The sequence below is a fragment of the Gossypium arboreum genome, chromosome 3 (genome assembly GCF_025698485.1).
Source record: "Gossypium arboreum isolate Shixiya-1 chromosome 3, ASM2569848v2, whole genome shotgun sequence".
NCBI lineage: Eukaryota > Viridiplantae > Streptophyta > Magnoliopsida > Malvales > Malvaceae > Gossypium > Gossypium arboreum.
This window is the reverse complement of record NC_069072.1, coordinates 2,584,968-2,603,146: the sequence shown is the minus strand read 5'-3', so window position 1 is coordinate 2,603,146 and position 18,179 is coordinate 2,584,968. Positions and strand designations below refer to the sequence as shown.

The 18,179-nt window shown below is 30.7% G+C and overlaps 2 protein-coding genes across 2 annotated transcripts; both read left to right on the top strand.

Annotated features, from left to right (window-relative positions):
* Positions 1-2,798: 2,798 nt before the first annotated feature.
* LOC108474684 (uncharacterized protein At4g06744-like) lies at positions 2,799-4,737 on the top strand. The gene has a single exon (XM_017776681.2). It carries the CDS (start codon positions 3,048-3,050, stop codon positions 4,584-4,586), a length of 1,539 nt encoding a protein of 512 aa, XP_017632170.2. The 5' UTR covers positions 2,799-3,047; the 3' UTR covers positions 4,587-4,737.
* Positions 4,738-11,455: 6,718 nt separating this feature from the next.
* Positions 11,456-12,939, top strand: LOC108475289 (uncharacterized protein At4g06744-like). The gene has a single exon (XM_017777257.2). The coding sequence runs from the start codon at positions 11,587-11,589 to the stop codon at positions 12,826-12,828; it is 1,242 nt and encodes a 413-aa protein (XP_017632746.1). The 5' UTR covers positions 11,456-11,586; the 3' UTR covers positions 12,829-12,939.
* The last annotated feature ends 5,240 nt before the right edge of the window (positions 12,940-18,179 follow it).

Here is an 18,179-nt window from a genome sequence, read left to right as displayed (position 1 = left end):
TTTAAAGAATAGTATAAATATAAAAATAATATATTAAATTATTTATGCTTAAAAATTTGATAAAATACAAAATGTTATCAAATGATTAAATTTTAAATAATGAATAAAATATATTTAAATTTAAAATAGTATAAACAAACTTAAGCGAAAATATATTTAAATTTAAAATAGTATAAACAAACTTAAGCGAGTTTGGATTAATTATTTTGCATATGAAGATATTTCGATCTAATTGAACTTAACAATTATGTATAGATTGGTTTTTCAAAAAAAGTTAATGTAATTTTTCCTTCTAAATTTCGTACCTATATTTTTTAATTCACTTTTGCATATCAAACCAATTAATTATAATAAAAATAAATTTAAAAGAGGATCACATATTTACATAAATCTTAGTGGAGGGACCTAAAAGTTTTTCAAAAAATTTATTTTTCTCTTGAAATTTGTTGAACATTTTATTTTTTTTTCGAATTCTTATTATGCATCTTTTAATTTTAATTAAATTCATTTTTTCAAATTTTTATTAATCTCATAAAAAATTAAAAATTTTATTTAAACCCCAAATTTTCTTTTTCTTTTAAATCTTATAAAATTTTTAAATTTTTAATTAAATCCTTAATCTTAACTCAAAATCCTGTTATATCGAGTTGAATTCAAACACGAAATCTTAAAATTATTGAAATATTAGTAGATAGATAGATTGATTTGATGGCTATTTTTAAAGTTGGGTTATTTAATTACAAGAATATTGATTGAATGGGATAAAGGTTGCTTAAGTATATCAACTTTTCTTTTGTGTTAAAGACGTTTTTGCTTTTGAAACTTGAAAGTTGATAATACTACTTTTTTGTTTTTAAAACTGTATACTACATCTTTTTGATTCGTGATGTTTTTTTTTTTAATGTTTTGTTAGTGAGTTTTAAGTGATGATTTCATAATTGATACGGTAGATTAATACTATCGACGAATAGAAGAATATATTTTAGATTCAAGTCGATATGATGATCAAAGTCAGAGATTGCAAAAAAAAAAATTATTTAAATTTTGATTCACAAATTCATATTATCTAAAATAGACTCAGCCTTGGAGTAATTTGGGAGTGCGACCGCCTAAGGCCCAAGGGGTGAAAAGGCTCAAAAATAAATTTTTCATCTTTTAACATGAAAAAAAAAATTTCAGTCTTTTAAATTTTCTGATCGATGCCTCATTACAAATAGGAAAAAGAAAAGAAAAAAAAGGGCCCCAAATTTTTTATTTTATTACTAATATATGTTTCTATTTTATTGTATTACATTTTATAATTTTTTTTTAAAAAGGGTCCCTATTTATTGTTTCACCTAGGGTCCCAAAAATATCAAGAACAGGATTGATCTAAAATAGTTTTATGAAAAAAAACTGAACTATAAAAGATAAGGTAAAAAAGAGCTTACGATTGATGCAGACAGTGCGAACAAAGAAAATCATATAGCATCAATTTTAATAAGCCAATAGCTTAAATAAATAGTTTTGAATGGTTCAGTGGCTAAATTATAACATTTTTAATTAAATGATTAAAATAAAATTTTACACATAATTTAGTAACTAATGATGAAATTTACCCTATTCTTTTTTTTTTTTAGAAATTAATCATTAGAAAATAACTAATTAAAACAACTAATGATTAAAGCAATACGCGTTTGACAAAGGAAGGCTTTGTTATTTCTGTGAGAAAAGAAGGAAGCCTCTGGTAAATTTTTTGTGATTATGATTATAATGATTATCAAATTAATTGACTTAATCCTGAAAAGGAAGCTTCCTATCTTCACATTATCAGTTAGTTAAATTTAGGTACATTTATTTAGCAAAATAATTATTATTGTCATGTGTAAAGTTGTTATTTAAATAGTATGTTTTAATAGTCCCTGGGCTTATTTAACATTCTAACATTGTCATAACTCAAACATGAAATATCTGGAGTGATTGTAAGTACTTAATATAATAAAAAAATCAACTCCGAATGGTTCAAAGTGGTGAGCGAAAATAGATAAAAGAATCGAGTATTCATCAAACTAGAGGGGACGACGACAAAACCATCCTTAAAATCACTTGTAAAACTAAGATTACATGCATAAGTAAGACTAAAAAACGTGTTATAAGAGCAAATGAAAACTTCTAAAACTGAAAAATTATTAAACAATAAAAAAATAAACAAAAAAACATATAAAACTTAGACAATATGGACCTAAATCGACTCGTGAAATAATTTATTGTTTTGAAATATTCTCGAAACAGGAACACATTAAGAAACTGATGAAGAGACACCCACTTTCCAATAAAAATTACTGGTGACCGGTGGAGTTTTAGCGAATGGCAGGCGCCGTCATCTGTTCATTACAATTTGTGAAGACAATAGAAATACCCACAAAATAGATATTCAAACTGAAAAGAAGAAATGAGAAGAAGAAATAAAGAAATGTTTAGTGAAAGCGAGAAAAAGGCGACAAAACAAAAAATAAGTAAATAACTTGGAGGAAAAAAAAAGAAGAGAAGCTTTTAGGGTTTTTTCACGTATTCCCTTGTCTTTATTTCTAAAAATTTAATTATTTTATTTTTTAAATTTAAAATGTATGAATAACATATTTTAACATTTTTGTATTAGACATATTAAAGGTAAAAATAAATGAATAACATAATAAAAATCAGATCAATGATTAAATCAATCAAACTATTAAATATAAACACCAATCAATTGGTTTTATACCAATTCATCTCAAATTTTTAAATATTAAATAGTTGATTCTTAATTTAATCGCTAAGTTTGATTGGATGTTTGATGGTTTCTACAGCAGTCAAGTTACCTAATTTTGCAACTGATATGTCAGCCCAATTTATTGCTCACTTAATTCTCCCTTGTGCTCTGTTTTTTTTTTTCAGTAATAACATGTTCTTCAAGCTTGACTTTTCTTAGTTATGGTCTCCTCCTTTTTTTTCTTATCTGTCTATCTGCCCCTGCTGTATTAAACACCCTCTCGAGGATCTCGTGAACACAAGAAAAAGAAAAGAAAAAAATGCGCACCCTTTTTTTATTATCTTCGTTTTTGTTGTTTTCAATCATTTTTCATCCATTTTCTGTTCACCAAGTGGCTAGTGATCATGAACCAGTGATTAGGGGAAACAAGGAAAAGTTGGAAAGAGCCAACGGCAGCGGTGGGAAAGTTCTTGCCCCTGAAAATTACAATGACAACTGTCCGCCTCCACCTCCTAAACCTGAATGTCCACTTCCACCCCCGCCTCCACCTCCTCCCCCTCCTGTACCAAAATGTACACTTCCCCCACCCCCACCCCCACCTCCACCTCCGCCTCCGCCTCCGCCTCCTGTACCAAAATGTACATTTCCCCCACCTCCACCTCCACCTCCTCCGCCACCACCTCCTCCTCCGCCTCCATGTAAGTTCAAGACAAAAAGCGGCTGCTTCAGAAACCAGCGGCTAGCAAAAGCCCACAACGTGATCCAAACATTCAAGAGCAAAATCCTAGTCGACGAGAACAGCAAAAAATTCACAAAGACATGGCGAGGCACCGAGGTTTGCAATTACAAAGGCTTCACGTGCGATATCCGTCCCGACGTGAACGAAACAGCCGTTGCTTCCGTCGATTTCAACGGCGCTAAATTTGCAGGGCCGAACGGTTATCTTCCCCTCGATGGCTTCATCGACAAGTTAGACGACTTAGCTATTTTCCATGCCAATTCAAACAACTTCACCGGCACCATCCCATACGAGGTCTCCAAAATCAAATACTTATACGAGCTCGATTTAAGCAACAATCAGTTGTCCGGTGATTTCCCGATGAACGTCCTTAAAGCCACCAACTTAACCTTTCTGGACTTACGGTTCAACTCCATTAAAGGTCTGGTTCCACAACAAGTTTTCAACTTAGACCTTGATGTTCTCTTCATCAACAACAATAATTTCGAACAAAGACTCCCCGAGAATCTCGGTGACACACCGGTTTTATACCTCACTTTTGCAAACAACAAGTTCACCGGTCCGATTCCGACAAGCATCGGCAAAGCACCCAACTTGCTCGAAGTGCTTTTTCTTAACAACAAACTTACTGGGTGTTTACCATATGAGATCGGCAACTTGAGTCAAGCCACCGTGTTCGACGTCGGGTCGAATAAGTTAACTGGTCCCATACCATACTCGTTTGGGTGTTTAAAAAAGATCGAGCTTCTCAACTTGGCCGGCAATGAATTCTATGGCGAAGTACCGGAAACCGTTTGTCAACTCAAAAATCTACAAAATTTGTCATTGTCATACAACTATTTCACTCAGGTTGGCCCAACTTGTAGAGACTTGATAATGAAGAAGAAACTTGATGTGAAAAACAACTGCATTTTGGACTTGCCGTTTCAAAGATCAGAAGCCGAATGCACTGCATTTTTCTCGAGAAAATTATATTGCGATAGGAAAGATTCGTTTAAATGGGTTCCTTGCATGAAAGGTGGGTATAATAAATACAAGTATTCAAGCCCAGAATCAACAACGAGTTCTTCTTCACCATCTGTGAGAACTTACAGCACCCTTATCCCCCACAGGTTGTGACTTCCATGCTTTTAGATAATATATACAACATCAAGCATCAACACTGATATCGGAATGTAATCTATAATTCTATGTTGTATTTCTCTTGCAGTATGTATTAAAGCTTACGGTGAATAAATTAACGCAGTTTTTTTTTTTTTTTAAACATAAATATAAAGTAAATTGGGACTTTAATATGTCATTTTCTTGTCCATCTTTTCCAACAAAAAATAAAGGAAAAGTGGTTTGAAATCATGACTTACTTTTTTTTCTTAGGGTTGAAGTATGTTACGGTGTATGAAACAGTAGACTAATTAATTAAAATTTCTTAAAAATATCTTTAAAAAAATATTGTAAAACCGGTTTTCTGATCTTTTATCTAAATTTCCGTTTTACCAGTTTTGAACGATTGGCTAAAAAAACTGATTTAATATTTTTTTTAAATTAATTTCTGATTTAACTGATCCGGCTCCGGTGGCTGGACGAAGAGTAAACAAAGGTAGGGACCCATCGCAAATGCCGACAGCAAGCAAGGTCCACCATGGGCACAATTGGTTCCATGCCATTGCCAACTGCCAAGTACTTTGCTTGGTGCATGAGTCCAAGGCAGAATCTTCTTCTTTGGGCCCTAATTGTTGCATTTATTGAGCCCTGACTTACTAGGTTAGGTTAAGTCCGATTCAAATAAAATATAAAAAATAATTATTTTTATTTACTTTAAATTATATTTTAGTCATTCATATTATCTCGTTGTAATATTTTAGTCGTTGAATCATTAATTATCATTAATAGTGTAACGATAAGCTAACGTGTCACATTAAATCATTATTTCAAATAGAAAATTTAGGTCAATTTATACAATCGATCTCCATATTTTTTCATTTTGAACAATTTATTTTTTTCTTTTACGTTCTTTTAACTTTTTTCTTTATTTTCCATTATATTTTATTTCTCCTTTTGTTTTCCTCCCTTCTCCATTTCTTTTAATATAGTTTTTTTTTATATTTTCCATTTGTTAAAACTAGTCCCTATACTTTTATTTTTTTGAACAATTTAATTTTTTGAGTGAGGCGAGCTTGTAGATTAATTTTAACAAAAACAATATGAAAAACTACGTTAAAAGAAATGGAGAAGGATGAAAAGAGGGAGAAGCATAAATGAATGGAAAATAAAAGAGAAAAAAAAGTAAAGTTAAAAAAACATAAAAGAAAAAAATTAAATTGCTCAAAAAAAAAAAACATAGGGACCAATAGTAGAATTTAACCTAAAATTTTTGTTTGAAATAATGATTTAACATGCTACATCATCTTACCATTAAACCGTTAACGTCAATTAACGGCCTAGTGATTAAAACGTTACAATATAAAAACATGACTAAAACGTAACATTTCAATCATAAACAATTAAAATGTAATATAAAGCAAACAAATAACATCAACATGTTATAAATATGTTAACATCTATATATGCATTGCTCTCGTATCAAATGATATATTTATCATTTTTATGATTAATAAAACTCATAAAAATGATCCGATTAAATCAAAAATCAATTATGCAGCGTTTGGGAAGAACCTTAAATGGTTAATGGCAATAGGCGAACAGTGGGCAATCAATAGCTTTCAAGGAAAGGCACCATCTTCGGCATAATTTGTGTAATTTCACTTATACCCAAAACATTGTTTTATTTATCCAAAAATTATAAAAAAAAAAAAATTATACATGATTATGAAAAAGATAAAAGTATCATAAAGACTTTTGTATTAAAAGTCAAGTTATATTTTACTCTTTTAACTAAAAATGGGTAAATTAATCTCTATACATTAGATTAAAGAGTAAAATTGATCTTTTCTATTAAAAATTCTATTAACTTCTACTGATAAAAATAACGTGATTAACAAAATAACCAGAAAATTACGTGTGGCGTGTTAAGTGTACCCTATGCCAATATACATAGACAAATTTTTAACAGTAAAAATAAATTAAAATTTAAATAAAAAACTTATTTACTCTTTGAACTAATGTATAAAAGTTGATTTACCTATTTTTTTAACAGAAATGACAAAATACTACCCGATTTAGTACAATAACCTCTGTTACTTTTAGAAATTATTTTATTTCTAATTTTAATTCTATTTCTATTTCCTTTTTCTTTATTCTTTTCATTTTTCATTAAGTTTCCAATTTCTAGCCCATGACCTGCATCTCCCTCTCGGCCCACTTATTCAGATTCATAGTTTTATAATCGAATTTGAAATTTTTTAAAATTAAATTAATATTCAACCTGACCCAATTAGAAGAGTTCATAGGTTAGGTTGGATTGAGTTCGGGTCGACCCTAAGCATGATATTAATATGCTTTATGTTTGCCCAAATTCAATCTGGCCAAAATCTAGGCTTAAAATTTAGCCTAAATTCACCCATATTTTCAAAAGATTAACCGAAACTCATTTTAGGCCCACTCATATTATTTTTAATTTTTCAAAAAAATTTATATTCTTTCATAGTAATATTTAATAAATTTATACTTTTTTTATTTATTGAAACTTTTATATATGATTATCTTAACATTATTTTAATATTTATATTAGAGTAGTATTATATATTTAGTATAACTTTATTTTTTTAATGGGTTCTACATTATATAATATATAAAAATAACGTAATATAAAATATAATAAACTTAAAACGGGTCCGGTCGAGCCAGGGGTTGGGTCCTGAATGTTCAAACTTGAGCTCAACCCATATTTTAAACTGGCTTAATTTTTTTGCCTATGCTTATTTTAGAACCTAATATTTTTACCCATACGTACCCTTCCACATTTAAAACAGACCTTTAAGTCTAAACGAATAACTTAACTCATAACCAGATATAAATACGAGACGTTCAAAGACAAATGAGAGGTAACTATTTAAAAGTGAGCACAACATTTATGTAGTTGAATGCTCGTTCGACTTCAACTTTGTCTCTATAAATATATCTTAGAAATATACTTGGTTGTGGCATGTGAACCTAATAAATTTGATGGATTTGAAAATCAAAACAAAAAGACGAGTTTCGGTTATTAGGGTTTCTAGCCATTGCCATATTTTATTTATTATATATTAATATGTATTAAATCAAGTGATAATGATATCTATATTTTTTAAGTAATGTATTGGATTTAATTCTGCAAATGGAGAAAATAATATAAGGAGAACTTATCTATTAATTAAAAAATTGACTAATTTCAACCTGGAATTTAATCAATGCCCATTATAACTTTCGAATATCAAGAGTCTCGTACCAAAAAAGGAAAAAAAAGGCGCTCGTTGCATAAATCAAAATAAACTTTTAAGTAATTATGCATTTAAGACCATATTTTTATCTTCATCTTGGGATGATAAATCAAGTTTGTTGACATATTAATCCTAGAAATCATTGAGGGATATGCAAGGGCGGAGTCAAAAAGTTGGCAGGGGCTTCAGCCTCTCTCTCTCAAATGGAAATTTATACTTTTACTTTCTTTATAATTTATAAAATTTTAAATTAATTTATGATAAAATTATACTTTGGTCCCCCAAAAAATAAAAATATGATATACTCCTTTAAAAAATATAAAGATGTAATCTATTAAAATGGTAAAATTGCATTTTTACACTTAATTTTGACCCCTCAATTTTTTATTATTTTTTTTGTTTCACCCCTAGGGATATGACTATAATATGGTATAATAATGGGAAAAAGCAGCATGAAAGTTCCTTTGGGTTAATTAGTTATTGTACATTAGATCAAAGAACAAACTAATCTTTTTGTTTAAAATTTATCCATTTCTACTGTTAAAAATTAGTCCATGTATGTTAGTATCAAGTACATGTGGCACGTCATGCATAGCTATCTGGTTATTCCGTCAGCTATGCCAGTTTTTAACAGTAAAAATAGATGAAATTTTTAACAAATTTAGAATCAATTTGCTTCTTAATCTAACATATAGGAACTAATTTACCCATTTTCTAAATAAAGAGAACAAAATATAATTTAATTCCTAATACAAAAACTTCTCTCATACTTTAGCCAATAATACTAATTTTTCTCCACCGCTGAACATTGAATCTTATTAGGACTGAGGCAACGACTTTGAAATTCCAGCAAAGAAGCAGCTATTATTGGAGCACTAACGTTCCCTTTAATGGTGGACTTTGCACATTATCAATTTGCACCCCTCACTGCTATTAATGGCTTCGGGTTAATGGGATTAGGGTTGAAGGACTTCTTTTAGTATGTATTAGTATTATTCTTACTACTATTATTATACTAAACAAGCTTTTTTTTAATCAGTTTATTTAGGTAAATCTCATATATAAATTAAAATATAAGATTTAAGAGGTTGTTTGGTAAACAGAATTTCGGGTATTTTTTAATTGATTGGACACAAATAGAAGATTAGATAATTAAACTCTCTAATTGTAGTGTTTAGTGAATGTAGATTTGCAAGAGCTTGTTGAGTTAAAACTTCCAAAATAAAAAATGCAGGGATGAACAACGTTTTTCATAGCTGATTGGGAATGAGATATGTAGAATGATATACCTGACCATACTTGCTAAAAAATTACTCTCTTTGTCACGTGCTCTTATTTGTGGCATGCTCCTATTTGTCATTTTACACGTATCAACTTTTAACTATTAGTTAAGTTTTATTAAAACAATCAGCAATAAACCATCGGCCTGTTGCAAAACACTACCTGAGAGTTGAATGGTTTCTTTTAGTAATTGAGATTTTATTTTTGTTTGTTTTCTGATCATTTGTGGGAAAGAAACAGCAAACATGAAGCTGCCATAATAGGCCCACCTTTATTATTTTCCTGTGACCAAATTTAAGTCCCAACTATTTTGGGAAGACCCTTGCATTAAATATACAAATATCATGACTTTGTATATGATGGGGTGAAGCCTAATATTGTTAATTTTTCTCTAATTTCTTCGAGTTGGTACTACACTTTGTTTTGCTAAAATATCTCGTTGATTGAAAAGTATATCTTGAATATCACCATCAAAATTTAACGATATCGGATTAGAAATAATTTTAAAAAGATAGAATTAATTCAGTGAATGATGTCATAAATTTATAAAATTATAATTTAATATATAGTAAATTTACTTTGATCATTTTAAAAATAATAAAATTTTGATTTTATCTTTTAAAAGATTATAAAGATATAAATTAGTAAAATGGAGAAATTGAATTTTAATTTTTAGCTATATATAGTAAAAATATGTAAGTTAATTTTGGTCTTAGAAAATTTTTTCGGCTTCCCCGGGTTGCATGTGACCAGCACAATAGGTCATAGATGGTTTACAAAAGATGGAACAGACCAAGATAAAAAGGATTGAAAGAGACAAGGCGTCAACATTGCTCCAAACAACAAACGAACAATATAATTCTAGACCTATAGCTTTTACCGTCACCACCAAGGATTTGCAAGGAAAGCCACCATTTCAGACTATAGGATGACAGGGATGATTCAAGACCACCCAACCATGAAAGCCTTTAGGCATTGCTCCATGAACTCAGGGCACTAAGAAGCAAGGGGTAAAAATGGTTCAGAGGCCAAATGATCACAAGTAGAGGAGTCTTACTCCAAAAAAAAGAGACATTAACATCATCTTCGACTAAGAGAAACTATCGGCATCGAATGACAGCACTTACAGCCAAACAAAAGGAGGAAACAAAAAAAAAACAAAAGCAAAAAAGAAGAGAAGTGCGTGAGAAAGGGAGGTGGTGGAGCAGCGCACGGTGGTCGAAAAAATGAATGACCATCGAGACGAAAATGATGCAGGAAAGAGACTATAAAAAAAAAAGAACAAAATTAATTTCCACAGTTACCATACCCTAATCTCACTACTACTAAGTTAATTTTCAACTAATGAAAGTGGTATCAAATTTGTATTATAGAATCCTATGTATTTACTTGATAGTCAAATTATTTACCACTTTAAATATGATCTGAGTTTAAGTCACACTAATCACATTATCCAAAAATAAACCATGCCAAAATCCTATATTAAGTCCTAATAATTTAAACCCACACTATGCTAACGAGCTCTAATCATAGGCTGGCCTATCACTATCGTGAAGCAAATATATTGAACTATCCACTTCTTCATTTAATTTGTAGGTAAATGTACCACTAAATTTTATATTTTAACTGCACTATGTGTATTGACTAGATTCCCATTTACAATTTTTTTCGGAACACTAAATATAATTAAATTATTAGTGAGATTATATTTTGGTCACTTAATTTTAAAGAGCTACAAAATGGTTATTAAATTATTCGAAATTTTCATTTAAGTTATTGAATTATTTGAAAGTTTTTATTCAAATCATTGGACTGTTAAGGTTTTTTTTTTAAGTCCGACTTGCGAGCTCCAAGCGGTGACTCGACGATTGGTACGGTGAATTAGTACCATCAACGAGTAGAAGAGCATATCTTAAAACCAAGTCAATTTGACGGTCAATATAAGAGCTCGGAGAAGAAAACTGTTTGGATTTTGGTTCACAAATTCATGACGTTCAAAATTATTTCTTGAAAAAACTGAACTGCAAAAATGAAGAACGAGAGCTTCCGATTGATGGAGGCAATCGAACAGAGAAGACCATATAGCAACAATTCTAATAGCTCAAGGACTTAAATGAAAACTTTCAAATAATTCAATAATCATTTTATAACTTTTTGAAATTAAAATACCAAAATTAAAGGTAGATTACACTTATAACATATAACAAATCCTTAAAATCCCAAGCTTTAAATAGATTCAAGATCTCAAAAATCACGAGACATTAACCAAAATTTCACCTACCAAAACCAATGTGAACCATATAAACTTATAATGAACCATCTTCCATATCCACTATCACTAATAGAACCCATATGAATACATTTTCATTTCGACAATGATACTCAACAACCACACTAACCCCATTATATAATATTATATATATATACCCAATTGCAAAGATTTTTGTTTCACTTTTAATCAAATGGAAATTTTAACTTACAATACCATTTCCTTTCTATTCCTTTACTTTTTCGTCTCTGTTTTATGCCAGAATGGTTCCGATATCAGCCCGATAAGTTCGCCGTCAGCATTTGGTGTCTCGACTCAACGGTTAATCTTTAAAGACCGGAGACTGGCTGTTGTTTACCCTATAATCCAAGCGTTCAAGGCAACCATCACGGAAGATCCACTTAACCGGACTGGAAATTGGGTTGGAGGTGACATATGTAACTACACGGGCTTTTACTGTGATAACCCGCCTGATAACTTGTCCGCCATTGCCCTCGCCGGCATTGACTTCAATGGTTTCTTGTTAGGTGCACCCACTCTCGAAGGTTTCATCGATAAGTTGCCGGACCTTGCTATCTTCCATGCAAACTCCAACAAGTTTGCCGGGTCCGTACCAGACGTCTCGCAGCTCAAGTACTTTTATGAGTTGGACTTAAGTAACAATGTGTACGCCGGTACATTTCCGATGACAGTCATTGGCGTAAAAGATTTGTCGTTTCTAGACATCCGTTTTAATCTATTCTCCGGTTCGGTCCCTCCCGAAATTTTCAACCAAGCACTCGAAGTACTCTTCATTAATAACAATGATTTCACCGCCAAACTACCGGAAAACTTCGGTTCAACACCGGTTCGTTACCTCACTTTGGCTAACAACAAGTTAACAGGTTCGATCCCACGAAGTATCGGCAACCTCAACATGACATTGATCGAAGTATTACTGTTGAACAACAAGTTAACAGGTTGTCTTCCTTACGAAGTAGGGTTTTTAAAAGAACTCAAGCTCTTTGACGTTGAAGACAACCTTTTAACAGGTCCATTGCCATGTTCACTGTCCTGTTTGGACAAGATCGAGCTGCTCAACTTGGCTAATAACCTGTTTTACTGGGAAGTGCCTGAAGAACTGTGTGCGCTTGTCAACTTGGAGAATTTGACGTTGTCGGGTAATTACTTCACTAAAGTTGGTCCTGTTTGCAGAAAGCTGATAAAAAATGGCGTTCTTGACATGACACAGAACTGTGTCCCTGATCTTCCCCACCAAAGATCGTTGCTTGAATGTACAGAGTTCTACTTGAAGTACATTAGGTTTTGCCCGTACCCTGAGACGTATAAAATCATACCCTGCAAGGATGATTATCACCATCATTGGGAAGGGTCCAAAGCCAAGACCAAGAAAGCACCTGTTTCTTACAAGACTCTTTCAAGACACAAGTTTTAAGGTTTATGTTTTTTTTTCCCTTTGTTTTTACTAATATGGTGAATATTTGATGTATCGTTAGTTTTATTTATTATCGGTGAAAATGATATTTCGTCACTAGTAAAATAAAAATGGTGGAGAATTTATAAATAAATATTAATAATTTTATTTAAATATAAACTCAAAACTCTAAACTTAAAATATGAAAGATGATATAAATTCTAAACCCTAAACTCAAATTTTAAATTCAAGAATTAATATAAACCCTAAGTCCAAAACTAAAAAAATATAATAATTATAATTATAATTTATCATATTTGTTCTTTCTCATACAATATCTACAACTATTCATAGTTATAGGAGAACAATGCGCTTCAACATACTCAAACCCACATACTCTTGCACTGACAACATATCGATGTCGGTTGAACTATTTAATATATTTATTTGTTAGTCTACCTTTTAACTTTTTATATGAAAGAAATTGTATTAGTGTTGAGTAGAAAAACATTATGATTAAGTTTTATTTTGAAAAGATTGATGTATTTATCGTTAATTCAGTTAATTTATATAATCATTTTAAAATATAATACTCAATAAAATTGAGTTTAAAGATTAACAAAGGTTAAAGTTGTCAAAAATATAAATAATCTCTTTATAAAACAATAATAATAAGGATTGAATATTCACCCACATTTAAATAAAAATGTTGTCAAATTGGATTATATGTTGTTCTCCACTAATGTGGGGGAATAGTGGCTGCTCATTTGGCTGAGGTAATCATTTTGATCATGATATCTTCATGAAAGATATATGAAATAAGATATTTTTCATATTCATTTTATGAATTATAAAAATATTTTTAAAATTTTATGATTATTCATTTCAATAATATTATTTTAAATATTTAAATTTAAATTTTCTTTTAAAAATATAATGTATCTTACTACTACTAATCAGAAAAGGATAATAAGAAATGGGCAAATTGCATTATTTTTAAATGACCTAACAAACAAGTAAAACCAACCCTAATATAGGACTTTGAGGTGGAGTCCATGATGGAAAGCCCAAATAAGAGGTGCTAAAAATTAACAAGTAGTGGCAATCCCATTGCCTAAAGTCCACTCAATTTATGCTCCAATCCTACAAGCTTTTGTCCTCCAAAATTCCTACTTGTATTCCATTTAGAAGGTTGTTGGAACTAGATTAACTGATCCGATTGGTTAGATGGAGAATCGATCAATTCATTAGTTCAAAAACAGAAGTTGAATTTATAAACTCGTGAACTGAGTTAAAAAATCAATTAAATCTGATTTTTTTTACTTTTTTTATATACACTACAAGAAAATAGACTTTTAACCGCAAAAAAACCGTTATAGACAATGCCGCAAAAATTTGCGACGTTTATTTGAAAAAATACCGCAAAAGATCATGACCTTTAGCGGCGCTTTTGTTACAAACGCCGCTAATTTTGACAGATTTGTAATATACATTTTTCACCAATATCCAACCCTGCCTACATTAAATCTAACCAAAAACAGCAAATATAGCATGAAATCCAACCAATATACTTCAAATTCAAAGAAAGATATATGATGTAAATTAATAAATGAAGTATAACTCAAAATATTCTTACAATAATGTTAAAAGTGACAATGTTAAAAAATTCTTACAATGAGAAAACAAATGTCTAAGATGACGGCTTTTGCGACTACTGAAACATCTTCATCATATGCTGAAGCTGTAGTTGGAGCTCATCGTACTTTCTGCTCTACTCTGCTGCCATCGCTGCTACCTCTGCTAGGGGTGAGCAAAATCCGACTCGATTCGAAAAATTCGATAAAAAATTCAAATTTTGAATTAAATAGTTCGAGTTATTCGAGTTATTCGGATCAACTCGAAAAAAAATTCAAATTTTTCTGTTTAACTAGGATATAAAATACACAATTTGAGTTATCCGAAAATCCGAATAAGAAATGACAAAACTACGTCGTTTTGATAAATTTTAATTTTTAATTTTAATTCTTTTTTCATAACTTAAGCAGTTAAGCTTAGTTTCTTTTTGCCGTTCCAAATTCCCACCCCCTCCCCCAATTTTCCTCGTTCCAAATTCCCACCTCCTTCCCGAATTTTTCCTTTCTTCTTTACTCAAATATTTTCATTCCTTCCCCACACCTAACGTCCCCCCTTCCATTTGTTTACTCTTTTTTGAGAATTTGATTTCATGCTTTGTCCCACGAGGCCACGACCACAGTTCCACAAGCCACAAACAAGGTTCTACAAGCCACAACCATCGTTAGTTGTTTAAGGTGAGATTGTATTCTTTTTTTAGCATTGTGCATGTGAGTAAGTCTGTGACTGTGTGTGAGTGAGTGTTTCTAGTTTTCACTTTTACATTCTAAAAATAGTTATTGTTTTCTTTTTGAATCTTCTTCTTGCTCCTTACGGCAAGAAAGAGTAAATAGAAAATTGAAAACGTACATAACTATTCCACTGCTAGCTGAACGTAAAGTAATGGCTTTTGTGCAACATCGAAAGGGTCCTGAGGTAGTGGGTCTGGTTTAAGGGTCTGGTTTTAGTTTTTACTAATCAAAGTTTCTATGTTTCTGAGTTTCCATGTTTCTGCCTGTCTTGTATTATTCCATGTTTTTACTAATCAAACTAAACTGCCTGTCTTGTATTATTCCAGGTCAATTAAATTAACCATTATTAGCAGGTTTAGTTTCATTTAAGTCATGCATATATATACCATTATTAGCAGGTTTAACTTCATTTAAGTCAAGCATATATATATATATATTAATGCATATGTATACTGTTTAGCTTCATTTAATATTAATGCATATATATATATAATGTTTTGCTTCATTTAAGTCATGCATAATGCATATATATTCCATTTAACTTCATTTAAGTCATGCATAATTGCATATATATACCATAATTAGCAGGTTTAGCTTGAGTTAAGCCAAATATATATATTTATATATATATATATATATATTAATGCATATGTATACTGTTTAGCTTCATTTAATATTAATGCATATATATAATGTTTTGCTTCATTTAAGTCATGCATATATATATATATATATTAATGCATTATGCATATATATTCCATTTAGCTTCATTTAAGTCATGCATATATTATATTTTATGTATATATATATATTTAAAACTAATTAAAATTAAATTAATCAACTCTTTAAATCAATTAATTTTGCAAAAGAAAAAAAAATAGCTTTAACTTGTTAATGCCTCATAATGTTATGTTTATTACATTTATTTAAACAAGTATGTGACAACGTGATGGAATTTTAGTCCATTCAAATTCTATTCTTAAACATGTGGGTGAGAATGATTTGCAGGCTAAAATAATTTGTTAATCTCTATCCATTATAAATATTAGTTGAAATGATTGGAAATCTCACTCCAATCTTTCAAAAGAAGTGTTATGGACTTATAGCTTCTTTCATCTTTAACTATTGATTTATTTTATATTATTTATTGTAGACTTTATTTTTTTATTATTTATGTGAACCACAACTCTTTAAATAAGAGTTTTAAAATTTTGGCTTTTATTCTCATTTTAAAAAAAATTATTACGTTTGCTCAATTATATGTTTCGTTAATATATTCGATAAGTTAAATTAGTATATTTTATAAGTAAGTTACTCCATTGTTTTTGTTTTGAGTTAATTTTGAAGTTACTCCATTGTTTTTGTTTTGAGTTAATTTTGAACGCTTTAATTTGAATTGTTGATGGATATTTGTGTGGAACATATCTATTAGTATAAAACTTTGATGGAATTATGACCCTTGACTATTTTGTAATTTTAATTGATTATTATATTTGTTTTTGTAGATGAATGACTCAATATCATCCCAAAAGTCCCAAAGCAAAAAAGCATTACAAGAAGCTACACCTACTTCTCCTACTAAAGTTGTTCGCATAACAAAGAAGGGAAATACTCGAAGAAAGACCAAACCAAGGGCACCTTGTTGGCAACATTTCAGCAAATACTCAACAGAAGATGGGGAGAATAGGGCAAAGTGTAATTATTGCGATGTCACTTACACAATGGAAACCGGGGCTTCTACCACCAATTTAAATAACCATTTGAAGGCAATCAAGTAAACCCCGAGGTAATACCTCTGATCTTAAACAAGCAGAACTTGCATTTACAAAATCTAGCCAAGAAAATGTAGATTTGGCAACTTGGGTGTTTAACCAAAATGATATTAGAAATGCATTGATTACTATGATCATTATGGATGAATTGCCTTTTAAATTTGTGGAATGGGAGGGTTTTAAGTTCTTTATTTCTATAGCATGCCTAAGGTTTCATCTTCCATCTCGTTGGACAATTAGAAAATGTTGTCTTGATTTATTTAATTCCATGAAGAATACATTAAAGCAATCTTTTCAAAAAGAGACAAGTAGAATTTGTTTGACGACAGACACTTAGACGTCATTGCAAAGGATATCCTACATGGTTCTAACAGCTCATTGGATAGATGATGAGTGGAAGTTACAAAAGAGAATTATAAACTTTTGCCCAATTTCTGCTCATAGAGGTGAGAGCATTGGTCAAGCCCTTGAGAAATGTCTTCGGGATTGGGGGATTGAGAAGGTCTTTGCAATTACTGTTGATAATCATCTTCTAACAATGTTGCTGTTGATTATTTAAGAAAGAAGTTGGTTCATCGAAAAGCTTGTGTTGCGAATGGTAAATATATACATATGAGATGTGCGGCACACATTATTAACCTCATTGTTCAAGAAGGGGTTAAGGACGCTTCTATATCTGTGGACCGAGTTAGAGGAGCTGCGAGATATATTAGAGCATCACCATCAAGGTTATTTAAATTCAACCATCGGGCAGAAGAAGAAATGGTAGGTACTAAGGCTCATTTATGTCTAGATGTGCCTACTAGATGGAATTCAACTTATATGATGTTAAATGTGGCTGAAAAATATGAATGTGTGTTTGAAGCTTATGTTCATGATGATCATAACTTTTTTCTTAACCTTAGTGCTGGATATGGAGTCCCCACATGTGATGATTGGGAAAATGTTCGAAGAGTTACAAAAGTGCTTGAGCTTTTTCATGAACTTACATTGAAGGTGTCTGGATTATTACATGTCACTTCTAATACTTTTTTTGAAGTAGTCACAGATGTGCATTGTCTTATTGATGGGTGGAAACATTGTGGGGATTTAGACATAATGTCTATGGCTTCAAAAATGAATGACAAGTACAAGAAGTACTGGGGTGATTCAAAAGTGATGAACTTGCTTATTTATCTAGCAGTTATCTTTGACACACGATGCAAAATTGATTTTCTTGCATTTGAAGTCAACTTGC

Coding starts and splice junctions, on each gene's coding strand:
- LOC108474684 (XM_017776681.2), top strand. CDS start 3,048: ATGCGCACCCTTTTTTTATTATCTTCGTTTTTGTTGTTTTCAATCATT.
- LOC108475289 (XM_017777257.2), top strand. CDS start 11,587: ATGGAAATTTTAACTTACAATACCATTTCCTTTCTATTCCTTTACTTT.